Source organism: Neolamprologus brichardi, chromosome 2, assembly GCF_056152115.1.
Source record: "Neolamprologus brichardi isolate AB-2024 chromosome 2, ASM5615211v1, whole genome shotgun sequence".
NCBI classification, from domain to species: Eukaryota; Metazoa; Chordata; class Actinopteri; order Cichliformes; family Cichlidae; genus Neolamprologus; species Neolamprologus brichardi.
Genome location: NC_142105.1, coordinates 25,152,042 through 25,165,888, shown reverse-complemented (window position 1 = coordinate 25,165,888; position 13,847 = coordinate 25,152,042). Strand labels below are relative to the sequence as shown.

The following is a 13,847-nucleotide window of genomic DNA, read 5'->3' as shown; positions in this document are numbered from 1 at the left end:
CCTTTCCCTCTCTATAACAGTCTGACTTTGATTCTCCCACTTCATTTGTCATCAATAAACTTCCTTTCACTGCAACCCATTCCTCAGATAATTTATTCCAGAGAGCTTGAGATGCGATGCCACTCGTGGTAAACACGTTTTGTTTTTTTGTTTTTTTTTTAAAATGATGACTGTGCTGAATATGTGCTTTCAACGACAATCGTCTAGGTGTCATCAGATCTGCTATTACTTCTTAGGGTTTTCTTTTTTCTTTTTTTTTTTTAAATGGTGTGACTGGACTGTCTGCTCCAGTTTTGCATTTTTATTTTGTTTTATTTTTGCTTGCACATGCATCGCAGTGTGCCGTTAAATGGGTGGAACACATTCAGTCTTCTTGGCTGTAACTGCAAAATTTGTGACATGTTCCTTTAAAGCCTTTAATAAAACTAAACCATGCTTGGTCTGGTGTCTGTTTGCAGTTGATGTTTATCTGTGATTATGTTTGCTCCACAGCTCAAGGTTTATGCCTCCATTAAAGTTAGCTCTGGTTTATAATAAGCACCTTAAATGCCTTGAGAATCTAAATGTCCTACAAGATTTCACCCTCAAATTAAGCTTAAAATTACATTTTGCGTTACTAAATTTTTGAGGCAGTCACATGTCAATGTTTAGTTTGACAAGGAAGAGAATTGCATACTTTAAATGGTGAACTCCTGTGACTAAAAATTATAAAATGTGTATTTTGGCTTTCAGGTTTATTTAGTCTTAGAGGAAATCACATTTTTCTATTAACTGCGTGCATATGCATGTTAGTGGTTAAGGTATCTCAAAGCGAAACAGGGGTACTCGTTCACTCATAACATGGCTGTAACAGTTAACTTTGGAAACTCATGGAGCAGCAGTATCTACCCACTAAAAATAGGAAAGTGAGCATGAATAATACATCGCTAAGCTGATAATGGCCTGTCATAGATTAACGAGTATCTGCTAATATGCAAACTTATTTTTAGCCATTCTTGTCAGTGGATTGATGAACTTGTGCCATTCTTATGCCATGACAAGGCAACCGTCTGTCCACGACTCACAAGTAACGCTTCTCCTACACTATTGGTCACAATTTAATAAAATTTACACACGATCAGTCTTCAGCCAAACTGTACTTGAGGAGAAGGTCACATTTGTCATTTTACAGGCAATAACCTGTTTTTTGTGGTGGGTTGTGAGACAGATACGCTACTACGTCATTGATTCTCTGGTTTATAGAACCTAATATAGAAAGCACAGAATATAGTAAACCAGAAATGGTGCCATCAGAGTTTATCAGATCACCACTAGTCTTGTGGGTCACTGCAATGGGGCGACCGTGGCTCAGGGGGGTTGGGAAGCGCATCTGTAACCGGAAGGTCGCCGGTTTGATCCCCAGGCTCTCTGTCCTGGTCGTTGTGTCCTTGGGCAAGACACTTTACTCTACCGCCTACTGCTGTTGGCCAGAGAGGCCGATGGCGCGATATGGCAGCCTCGTTTCTGTCAGTCTGCCCCCAGGGCAGCTGTGGCTACAACTGTAGCTGCCTCCACCAGTGTGTGAATGTGAGAGTGAATGAATAGTGGCATTGTAAAGTGCTTTGGGTGCCTTGAAAAGCGCTATATAAATCCAATCCATCATCAACACCCTTTTCACCCATTCTGTTGTAGAATGGGGGTATTTGCTGCCGATCCCAGCTTGGGATCATTGACCTATTTATGATCCAATTATAGCCAAGCTTTAATCAATTGAGTGCAAAGGTGCCCAGGTCATTACCCCTCCACCACCGTGTTTGACAGCTGGTATGAATGTTAATGCTAATATGCTGTGTTTGGTTTCTTTCAAACATCTCCACTTTGGTCTCATCCGGTCAAAAGACATAGTCTCAGAAGTCTTGTAGTTTGTTCAGAGGCAACTTTGCAACAAGCTGTATGTGTTCATGCTGTTTTTAATTGTGTTGATCATTGGACAGTCTGACCTGGATGTCTGCTGAGACATCCACTCCTGGCACTTGTGGCTTTGAATGCTACAGACCAGCAAATTTCTGCTTTAGTGTTAATTAATGGAAGCAGGAAGTATGTAGATTTTTTTTTTTTTAAATAGGACTCTATGAAGAACTCTACACATTGATGTATATGGATATCAGAAGTTTTTACTACCTAATAAATCTGAATTGACGTTGCCTTTAAAAATCCAACATCAGAGTCTATTTATTTCTTTAAAATGTATTGTGCAATTTATTTAGTTTGAAATAAAGGGTGGAAAAAAAACCACACTGATGATGCAGAACTCTCAAAAACTCATGTATCAAATATAACAAACTTAAATCTTTTCTGTAAATTCTTACACAAGCACATTTGGTGATTAAATACAAAAAATTATGATTAGATGCAGCTCATATGAACCTGCATTTCAACTACTGTTTTGTGTAGAAAAAGCTATACTGACAGGCAAAATCTTTATTTTGCCTGCACGATTTAAATGTAGAATCATTAGAACATCTCAGAGCCGTACAAAGCTCAATGTTTTCAAGTGTAATAAGATAGAGACATATAGAAAATCTGCACACGTAATTAAGTAATTAAATAGCTACTCAACTGGTTCAGCTCTAATTTTAAAGAACATATATTGGGTAGTGCAAACATGACAATTTATCTATTCTTGGCGAACCAGAAAAGATTTCAGAACAGATACGTCAAATACATTTATTTCCACGATGACAATCTCAGGCATTGGGACCATGTAAAACAGTGATCAAGATCATTAAAACAGTGATCAAGATCATTAAAACAGTGATCAAGATCATTGCAAATGAATGTGTTTATTTATAGTTCAGTGCATTTAGTCTTTGAGTTCTTCTCCACCTGGGCCAAATGTTATTGTGGCCAGTTTGGTATATGTCTCATAGTGCCTGGATCCCAGGTAGGTGCCGAAGAAGGCCTGGAGGACTAAAACTGCCCTCATCCTCCTCAAGACCGGTCTGGAAATCTCCACGCAGTAGCGGATCATATTGCCCTTCTCTGGCATCGGAGCTGTGCTGTACCTGGAAGCAAGGCCAATATTCATAGGTAACGCCAGGAGGATGGGGTAAACCCCACCACCGATCACACCAACAACTGCACCTCGTATTATGGAGCACATGGGACAGTTGAGGTCACCGGACAGAAGCGGGTTGGACACGGTTGCGCTGTACAGGGCGCATGTTGTCAGGAAGGGCAGCACGGCCATGGGCAGGCTGGAGGTGATGGGCGCCTGTCTGACGTTCAGAGCTCTGCGATACAAGCTGTTGGATATGAGTCCCGCAAGTCCGGCGTTTCCCCCCAGATACAAGGGTCCGTAGCTGAAGACTTTCTGATCAATGTCAGGCAACCTCTCGAAGTTCTGCAACAGCATTTCAGCAATCACCGCTTTTGTCAGCCCATTTCCAGAGGTGCTCTTCTTCTGAGGATTTTCCGACATGTTCACAGCGTGTTGGAATCAAGCCGGTTTGCAGCCAGAAAACCTTTGGATAATTCAGATGTTCACTGTAAGCAAGGTGCTTTCAGGAAACAAGACAGGGCGCAGACATGTCTTACCCACAATTCAAAGCGCCGAGGTGAGTATTTGTGCCCTGAACGCAACCTGCCAGGCACGGTTGAGCCTAGGACAAAAACAATGAGCTTGGATTTCAACATATAAACGATAACGTTCAGTGTATTCACTCGGATGTTTTTGTCCCAGAATCCTTTTAAAATATTCCTGTCATATGGAGAAAGTATTTTCCCATAACACACACAACAGTAATACTGCTCATTTCCACTCAGAGTGCGGAGAGGAGCGAAGAGGATCTATTTATTATGTTTGAAAAAGCACAAAAACAATAATAAAACGGAGTGGTAACACTTAAGTTCAGCATAAAAACAGGAATGAAAAAAGTATATATGGGTATAAAACATTTGAAAGATGCTGTGTTTTTTCCTACTGCAATGTCAAAATAAAATTAGTTTCTAGTAAGTAAGGCAAGATACTAAAAACACCCTGAAATAGCTGTTTATTATTTAACATTGGATTCTTTAAGTAATACAATTATTATGATCATAAAAAATGTTTTGTTTAGTTCAGGAAAACTAATTCGTTGTGGGCTGTCTGAAAGACTCGGCGTAGAACAACAAGTCCCAGAAGGCATTGCGATAGGCGTTGTTATTGTGCATTGCGTCATGGAATGTGTTTTAGAAAGTTCCATCGGATTCTACGGAAGGTCGCCATTTTTGAACACAGTCGTTTTTCCGCTTTCTTTGTTCGTATATGTCCACACAGCCGCAAAAGTATCGGCTTTCTAACTCGTAACTGTAAAATAAAGGTAAGACGAATTCCACTGTCTCTGAAAATTAATAATTTGGTCCGGTTTTTTTCAGTCATTGGGCATCTTTACTGCTGGCGTTTGCTCATGAGCTTCAAGAGTCGACGCCTTGCTAACATGGTAGTTGCGTGTCTGATTATTAACTTCCACCTCCTCGGAAATGTTATAACTGGCTGAACAGAATATGATGCGCTGCTTTCTACAATGTTTGTCATTCTTAAGTACTGTCAGATAGTAATATAATGTTTATTTCAATGAAATTAGCCTGCTAAAGTACCATTCGCAGTGGTTGAAGTACTCGACGTGTGCATAACAAGCTAACTGCAGCTAACAGCTACCGTGTGCTTTATCTCTACAGTGCTAAGCAGTTTTACACAAGCAATAAAGAAAAAGCTTCACACTGTGTTTGACTGAAAGTTCTTACAGTCTGTGCAAATACAAGCGGAGAAACTCAGGTGGTAGATGGACAACGTGGAGCTTTGCGGTTACCGGGTCATTGTGAAAACGTCGACCATACGTCCACGTTAGGCCTCATAACTTGTTTGTTGGGGCTTTGCAGTTGTATTAATGCGTCTTTACCCAGCAAACATAACATATTATGAAATTTTTGATAAATCCTCTTAAACTAGGCTAAATTTAGTTTTCTTATTGTCCATTTACCTGTTTTGTCTTTTACCCCGAACAGCTTGCGTAAAATGTGGCTATAATAGTCACAAAGCCTCGGGTCCTATGATCAGGTTGCTAATGTGGCTGTTGTTTTAGGTAGGGTGTTACATGAGAAGAACAAAAAAGTTTAATAACTATAAGCTGAATTCAAAACACATTCACATAATTTTCTATAAATTAAATTCCTGTTAAGGTTCTAAAGTGTTAAGTCTATGTTAATGACTTCAGCATTATTTGCTTAGTCATTAGTGCTTGCATTTCAGCTACAATTTAAATTTCTTCATTCACGTGTAATGCAGGATATTGGATCTCTGCCAGTAAGATAAGGACTCTTTCTAGGAAGCTGTTTATCCTGTAGCTGAGGTCACGTGACCATGGTCCAGTAGGATGCAGTTCACTAGATGATAAATAATCAGATTTAACACTTTCTGAAGTTTCAGTAGAATTCAGTTCTACCCAGTTGACATGTTTGTTTGTTTTTTTTAAATTATCTACCCATCATATCTTCCAGATGCGCCACTCAAAGCTAATGCGCTCCCCTGGCATCTGGCTCGATGAGTACAGCTGGGAAGAGAGGATGGAGTGTCGTAAGCGAAAGAGGCGAGATTCACACAGCAGCGAAAGAGAAAACAAATCTCGAAGAACTCACCGACACCACAAGACCTACGAGGGGTAAATATCTGTCAGCATTTATAGTATACCTATTCAAATTCAGAGCTTGTGTTTAGGGTTTATGTCAGCTTAATGTGGAACGGTTTGACTATAACATGTCTTGGAGGTCCAATAGTGTTATATTTTTCATTTACTAGTATCCCACATATTTCAAACAGTCATTAAACCCAGTGAAACTGATACTGTTATTCTGAATAACTGCATTTAAATTGGTTTACCTGTCAATTGTGTCAAATATTAGCAACAAAAGGTGTAGCTAATGTTTGGTATGATAGGTTTAGTTGGGTCAGACACCCAACATGAGTAAAACCTGTAATACATTACTTCACTTGTGAACAAAGTTCATGTTGGAAAGACTTGTAAAGACAAAATGATCCCCTGCAGAAGGTCATCAGACTGGATGTTATTGTTTTGAGAGACCTCTAGTGGCAGAAGTTATGTTTTGTGGAAAGACTGTTTGTATAATCTGGCATTGCATGATTGCAACAGTTGATAAGCAAATTTTTGATATCTTTAAAACATTCAGTGGTCTTTAAAAAAAAATTGAACATAGAACCAAATATACAGCTCCTGAACCTTGAAGCTCGATCAGCAGGAATGCCAAAAATACCAGTACATACCTTGGCACAAAAAATGCTAGTTGTTACAGTGTTACACTGGGGAAGAACTGTTAACTGTGCAAATAAACTGTGATTTTAAAAAAATAAAATAAAAATGAATCTACCTTCAACCAGTACTTAATGAGTCAATTTGTGCCGCTTAGAGAAGCACAAAAACACGATATGGGGCAAGTAACCAATAATGGCCTGCTCAATGTGGCTGATGCAGTATATTTACAAACCATTTCCAAATAAATTTCCTGCATTCCCAAATAAAAGGGTGTCCATCAGAGATTTTCTCCTTCCACCAGTATAATATATAAATTCACTCTTTTATCAAATGGTTGTAAATACCAGGACTGCTTGGCAGTATGTGGACAAATCGTGCTTATGTGTAGTAACCCCTAAAGGCCCATAAATTGGTATTAATCTATATTGGTTTATTTTTCATAACGGACAAATATATTTTTGTAACGCTGTAAGTCTTCACTGTCTCTGTAATTGCTGGTAGAGAAGACTAGGTGCTGAGCTGCATGCATACTGAATGTATTGTACACAGGATTTTTTTTTTTTTTTTTTTTTACAGCATACATTAATCAATCTTGAGCCAATTTGAATGAAAGCCTGCAATGGTGTCTGATTCAATCTAGAGCTGGAAGTAATGGTTTGGCATAGGGCTGCTCAATTAATCGAATTTTAATCTCGATTACGATCTGGGCTTTCAACGATCATTAAAAAATGACTGAGCCGATTATTAGCACCTCCCTCGTGCTTTACTCTCGCGCTGCTCCGTGTAGCAAATCGAGCGCACCTCTCTGCATTTCGAACACCGTCACAACAATTAAGAGGACCCGAGGGAAGCTCGGAAAGCTAAGCAGAAGTTATTTGGAGAGGAGAGTGACTGCCGTTGGTTGAAAAGAGAGGTAAAAAAACCCAAAACTTCAGTGGTGTGGAAACATTATGGGTTCGCGGAGTCAGACGTGGATCAAGTAGACATAGTGTGTAAACTTTGCTACGGTGTTTTAGCTGCAGCACAGAGCAACACTGCAAAGTTCACTAAACATAGATGTTTACATTTTTCATTTATTTCTTATATTGCAAACAATTTGCACTGTTATCAGTATTTGCACACTACTTTAAATTATTTTTTAAAGTCATTATTCAATACATTGTTATTGTTAACCCTTTAAAGCCGGTCAGAGCGGGCATGCTCCGTTTTGTGTAACTATTTTTAAATCCCTGTAGAACCGGAACCGCGTAAGCTAGCGCAAAAATTTTTTTTGCATATGAAACCGGAGGAGTTGTACTTACATCTTATGCCATCAGCTTGTCCTAGGTCACGGTTTCCTTCCACATAAAGCTTTGCAAAAATTGCATAAAAAGCGCTTGCAGGAACAAAAACATAATATTCCAGAAACACGCTTTGCCGATCCGATCAGCTGTTCTTAACACTTCCCACATTGAAAAAGACGTCAACGCGAACTATCGCATGTCCGCCGTTTCCTGCCCAAAACCGGAAGTGACGTGAAAGTTTTGAGGGATAAGCCTCTTAAATTTCTCCAAGTAGAAATATATGTAAAAAAACAAACAAAACAAAAACGATTTTCAATTTTTTTGTAGTTTATTGCACTTTTTTGCAATTAATGTAGTTACTATGGACTTAATGCATACATATTATTAAAATATGAGCTATAACAGTTGTATTGATGAATAGGAACTTGAAATGCTCCCAAAAATGGCACTACAGCATGTAAAAAAAAAATAAAAAAAAAAGCTCTGGCGGACTTGGTTCTATGGTAGGTCTTAAAGAGTTAAATAAATATCGTCAAATAATCGAGATCTCAATTTCAGTGAAAATAATCGTGATTATCATTATGGCTGCTTCGCCAAAAATCGAGCAGCCCTAGTTTGGCATATTGCGTTAGAAGCCTTGTAAGCTCTTGTTTTGATGAGCATGGGAGTTGGTGTTGATTATGGGTGGAGTACTTGAAGGTGACTTGTTACAGACAGGTTTATTTACTTTGCCCTGCTTGTTCAGCTTGTTGGAACACACTGGGTCCTTTGTCCTGTACAGGCATGCTCCATAATACAAATGGATAATGAACACTTATGTAAACCTTAAACTCAATGTTCATTTACTTAATGTGTTCACCAAGGTTGTGTCCACCAAGGTCATGTTTACTGCGTTTCAACCTTCATGGACAGTGTGTGACACTCTAAATGTGCATGTTAAACTGTCAGTATTCTCTTTTTTTTTTTTTTCTTTCAATAACACAAAACTTAAAGTAAAGTGGGTTGGAGACTTGTTTTGCCGTTCCCAGCTTTTTGTGATTATGCTTGAGGATTCATAAGGTTACATTAGATGTTTTCCAGATCTACTCTAATTTTAATTCTGTAGAGAGGCAGACTTCATTTGGAAGACACTTGACACCACCGGGGTGCTAAGGCTCTAAAGGTTTCTTGGTCTTTTTTAGATGCTTAGGTGCTAAAATCACATGCTAGGTGGGAGTTTGCTCCACGTTACTGGAAACTTTCAGCCTTATTGAGGAAATGGCGAGTAAGGTAGTGTATATGCAAGTAAACAATTATGCAAGGAATAAATGGAATTTTCCTAACACTCGATTTTCTATTGGCTCAAATGGTACCATGAAGGTGTTGACTACCAGCTTCCAAGATGCACAGGTGTGGAATCGCAGATTATATTTCGCACCATCAACTATCAATGTTTTGCACTTGAACTCTGCCAATGTGGCTCTCTGTCAAGGTGAATGCTTTATTAAGAGTACGTGCCTTGGGCTGCCAATGAAAAGCTGTATAAATGTTAAAAAATTGCCCAGAAGTGTGGTGTTACATGTTGCTTTGCCAACTTGCAAATGGGGTATTTCTGATGAATCTATAAATATTGAACAGGATGTGGGGTGTTTGGTGGCTGTAAACCAGTAGGTTGCTAATTCCAAATGTTACATAAAAGGCTCCTGGATAGAGTGTCAGGCGATAAGCGTATCATTAGCACTCTCACATCCAGTCTTCAGTTTAGAGCTTGATCACAAGGAACTGGACTGTTCTTACCTGAGCCCTTATGCGTGCTTTTCATCTGTTTGTGTTCTCGTTTGTTTGACTGCAGGCACTACCTAGAGACCCGTAATCTGAACCAGAGGCTGGACTCTCGAGAACGGGACCATAGCTGGGACATGGCCTGTGACAAGGACAGCCATGAAAGCATCTGCAAGGAGAGAGACCGCGATTGGCACCACTACAGCAAGTCCTCTGCACGTAGCAATCGCAGCAGGCGAAGCAGCCGTAGCCGTAGGCACCGCGATAGAAGGCGCCGGCGGAGCCCCTCTCGCCACATGTCCTCTTCGGTACGGGAACCTCCTTCTCCCCTCTACCCCCGCCCCTTCCTATCTATACCACCAAGATGAAAGGATCATTACCATTGGTGTTTAGCCAATGCTTAACACCCATTTCTTTGTCTTTCTGTATCTGTGCGTGTGTCCTACTCCTTACTATTAAGCATGATTTCCAGTAATGAAACGTATGGGGCTTGGGGGGGGGGGCTCGGGAAGTAATGGATTGTGAGTGTAGTTTTGCAAGAGAAAAGTGGACTCATTATTTGTTGCTGTGATCATAGTGGGCAAGTCATTTGACGTGATGGTAAATGGTAAAGCTGTATCCGAAGAGTTAAAAAGAGCTACATGTAGAAAGACTGTAATCAAGTTTAGTTTTTTTTCTGTACTACTTTGAGAAAGTCTCTCATCTGTAAATCTTGTTGCCATGTTTTTCTTCTGTAACACACACTATGTGGTGGCTGCCGCCCAATTTCTCTGACGGGGCTGAATTTGAATTTGGCTGCTCCGTCCTTCCGTCCATTCGCCTGATGGTGTTACTGAACGGGCTGAATCTATCCACCCCTACAACTCCCCCCCTTGGTCCGGTTGAATGAATGGCGATGTCGCATTGTGGTGGCCTGGTGCTGGCTGGCTGATGGGTTATTGGTGTGATGGCGGATTGCGGCGGTTCCGGTGCAGAGGAGGAGCCATCACCGCAGGAAAAGATCCAGGAGTTTTGAGGATGATGACGAGGGTCACCTCATCTATCACAGTGGAGACATGCTAAGAGCGAGATGTATAGAATTATATACCTTTTCTTTCTACTGTTGTTCACACTTTGTCTCTTTCACTCTCTTGTTGTCTGGTTTTTATTTCCAAACATTAATTTAGAGGCTGAAATATTTCGTCCAGTAGACTTACATTTTTGGTTTAGACATTGATTGTCAGTGTTACATTTACTGCTGAGTTTATTGCCAGTCTTAAGAAGACCTTTACTGTAGTGTAGCTAAACAGAGCAATATAACATCAGGCAGTAAACCAGCAAAAGGTCAGTTTTCTACTGTCATTGCTAAGTGTCTAACTTCTACTCTTTATTTTCTGTAGATGAGATTGTGTGTACTCTAGGAGAGGGAGCCTTTGGGAGAGTCGCTGAGTGCATTGATCATTCAAAGTAAGTACTATCAGGAAAGTCTAAGGAGCTTGGAAAGAAAAGGAAAAATGTTCCTGTTAATGTAATGTGTTCATTTACTGCTGTATACTTTTAGGTTTAAATATAAAGTCTTGTATTTCCTTTTGTTTCAGTGATGGGGCTCGAGTGGCTCTGAAGATCATTAAAAATATAGACCGCTACCGAGAGGCAGCTCTGTCTGAGGTAGAGGTCCTTAAACAGCTGAATTCCCTCGACACTGATAGGCGATAGTAAGTTATTATCACACAGCGATGACAACATACTAAGATTTATATAGCTCTACATGCTGTGTATATTAACATCTTCTCTTCCTTCCTTTCCCATTAAGCGCTTGTGTTCATATGCTGGACTGGTTTGACTTTAACGGTCACATTTGTATTGCTTTTGAGCTGCTTGGGCTCAGCACATACGATTTCCTCAAGGAAAACAACTTCCAGCCTTTCCCCATTGACCACATCAGACACATGGCCTACCAGATTATTCGAGCTGTGCAATGTAAGTAATGAATACTTGCTCTGTTTGTGTGCAGAAAGCTCAGCAAGTTAACATAAAAGATCAGGGTTAAAATTGTTTTGTTTTTTAAAATGTGATCTTGTCTTTCAGTTCTGCATAAGAACAAGCTGACGCACACAGACTTGAAGCCTGAGAATATTCTCTTCATAGAGTCAGAATATGATATGGAGTACAATCGTGAAATGGTAAGGTTTTGTTGATATCAAGTACTGGTAAAAGGTGAAATATTGTATGTGGGAGCAGCTGTGGGAGCTTTACGGTTGTATTTTGTTCTCAGAAAAGAGATGAACGAACGTTGAGGAATCCAGATGTGAAAATTGTTGACTTTGGTAATGCCACATATGACCACGAGCATCATACCTCTGTGGTGTCAACGCGTCACTACCGTGCTCCTGAAGTTATTTTAGGTAAGTAGCTGTTTTTAAAGCACCGTGCTGAAGCTTGAGACAACCCCTGGGGTGGTGACTAAACGATTTTACATGGTGTCCTTCAGATCTAGGGTGGGATCATTCCTGCGATGTCTGGAGTGTAGGCTGCATACTCATTGAGTATTATCTAGGAAATACTCTTTTCCAGGTAGGTAAGAGTACATGGCAGATGCACAATCCTCCTGCCATTTGGCATGCCATTGAACTAATTCAGGTCATATTGTTTCCTCATTCAGACACATGACAGCAAAGAGCATCTTGCTATGATGGAGCGAGTTCTGGGCCCCATCCCTACAAACCTCCTGGAGAAAACAAAGTAAGGGTTGATTGAAAAAGCTGTTTGTTGAAATGATTTACTTAGAACTAGAATTTATATAAATTTTGATTATCCATGTTTATATACAGAATTGACAATGTGGAATGAATTGACTTTAAAAACAAAAATGTTCTGCAGAAAACGGCGATATGTTCACCGGAACAAGCTGGATTGGGATGTACATAGCTCTTCTGGGAGATATGTCAAGAAACACTGCAAACCCCTCAAGGTAAGAATAACTGATGGAGAAGACCGTAAGTCAGAGGTGGAGACGTGTTTTTATCGAAAAATATTAAAATCAACTTTCTCAGTTCTGTCAAATTATCCCGATTGTGCTCTTTAACTTGGAAAATATTGGTTGTTGTAAAGCAATAAGCAATGGCTTTAGTAACAAACCCATAGAAACTGATTAACAGTTGTCATTGTTTTTCTTTTTTTATGTCATCAGCATTACATGATGTCAAAGCGCGAAGACCACCAGCAGCTTTTTGACCTGATAGAGAAGATGATGGAGTATGACCCAGCTAAGCGCCTCAGTCTTGAGCAAGCCCTCCGACACCCCTTCTTCGCATGCTACCACAAGAGCAGGGGCAGAAGCAGGCACAGTAGCAGTAATAATAGCAACAGCAGCAAAAAAGACAGCTCCTGAACCTGTAGACATCTGACACGTGACCTCAGTTAGAGTCTGGCTGTCTCAGGCCAGTCTCCACTTCCTGCCTCTCTGGGAGAGGTGTAGATAAGCTGACTGTATCAGTCCACTGCCCCGCTACACTGTGTCCTGCCCTGAAAGCTGTTTCTTCTCATTTGTTAACCAATTATGTTCATATAGATGACATTTGTGATGTAATGAACCCACCATAATTGATATCTATTTATTTGCTAATGTAATTTAAATTGTATTTTCTGAACATGTACTGGAAGAACTTTTTTTTTTTTTTTTTTTTGAAGTCCAGATTGGTCAGTGTTCTCTTTTTGCAATGGGATATAGGTCATTGGTGAATGAACAGATTGAGAATCTCTTAATCATTCAGTGTCTTGTGTAATTTATTTAGGGTTGCTGTTTTAAAAAATAAAATAAAACACACAAATTATTGGGGCAGAAAAATCTTTTACATAGTACTAAGCTTGTTTTTTGTTTTGTAGTTTTTGTTTCGTTTTTTCCCACTGAATGGTTATGTAAATTTTTGTGAAATACATTTTCAATAAATAGATCACAAACTATTGAGTTTGAATCGATTTTGCACATGGGTTGCAGTAGTTGCATTTGTCCTCATGATGGCGCCAAACAGCTAAAATACTGAAAAGATTAAACCGTCTGAGGCCATTATACTAGAGCCCGTTGTAGCAGCTTGAGCTGAACCAGAGCCTCGTGTCCATCTTAGCGCGATGTCCTACTAATAAAAGGGGGGATATTAAGTGAAGATTGTTCGAGGATTTCAGCCTGTCTGTGTGACCTAACCCTGATCACTGTCAGACTTACAGGATCAACTTGCATCTCAAACTAGTTAAAAAGCCCTTTTAAAGCAATGATTTTGTCCTCTAAGATTAAAGGACAGTAACTGGTTCAGCACTAAAGACTGTGCAGATTCTTTTTCTCCTTTGTAAATGATCCTGTTTTGTATTAGAGATGGACAAAAACAAGCCTTCAGCGCCCTCATATCTCCTGAACATCCTCTGCTGCCGCTCTCATTTTAAATAAAATGGACTGCATTGGCTTGGAAGAGTTTACTACTATAATATATTCTTCATTTTTATTTAAGTCACAGGAACCAATCCGGATTTTCCTGACTGATCT

The 13,847-nt window shown here is 39.8% G+C and overlaps 2 protein-coding genes across 2 annotated transcripts; one reads left to right on the top strand and one right to left on the bottom strand.

The window, feature by feature from the left end:
* Positions 1 to 2,692: 2,692 nt before the first annotated feature.
* On the bottom strand, positions 2,693 to 3,590 carry tmem126a (transmembrane protein 126A). The gene has a single exon (XM_006781488.3). It carries the CDS (start codon positions 3,458 to 3,460, stop codon positions 2,843 to 2,845), a length of 618 nt encoding a protein of 205 aa, XP_006781551.1. The 5' UTR covers positions 3,461 to 3,590; the 3' UTR covers positions 2,693 to 2,842.
* A 612-nt stretch (positions 3,591 to 4,202) lies between these two features.
* Positions 4,203 to 13,273, top strand: clk4a (CDC-like kinase 4a). The gene is made up of 13 exons (XM_006781489.3): positions 4,203 to 4,340; positions 5,518 to 5,678; positions 9,402 to 9,639; positions 10,306 to 10,402; positions 10,711 to 10,777; positions 10,909 to 11,025; positions 11,124 to 11,290; positions 11,399 to 11,493; positions 11,586 to 11,715; positions 11,802 to 11,884; positions 11,973 to 12,052; positions 12,191 to 12,281; positions 12,501 to 13,273. The coding sequence occupies exons 1-13, from the start codon at positions 4,203 to 4,205 to the stop codon at positions 12,699 to 12,701; spliced, it is 1,665 nt and encodes a 554-aa protein (XP_006781552.3). The 3' UTR covers positions 12,702 to 13,273.
* Positions 13,274 to 13,847: the final 574 nt, after the last annotated feature.

Coding starts and splice junctions, on each gene's coding strand:
- tmem126a (XM_006781488.3), bottom strand. CDS start 3,460: ATGTCGGAAAATCCTCAGAAGAAGAGCACCTCTGGAAATGGGCTGACA.
- clk4a (XM_006781489.3), top strand. CDS start 4,203: ATGTGTTTTAGAAAGTTCCATCGGATTCTACGGAAGGTCGCCATTTTT. Junction 5,679..9,401: donor CACCACAAGACCTACGAGGG/GTAAATATCTGT, acceptor GTTTGACTGCAG/GCACTACCTAGAGACCCGTA. Junction 11,291..11,398: donor GATTATTCGAGCTGTGCAAT/GTAAGTAATGAA, acceptor CTTGTCTTTCAG/TTCTGCATAAGAACAAGCTG.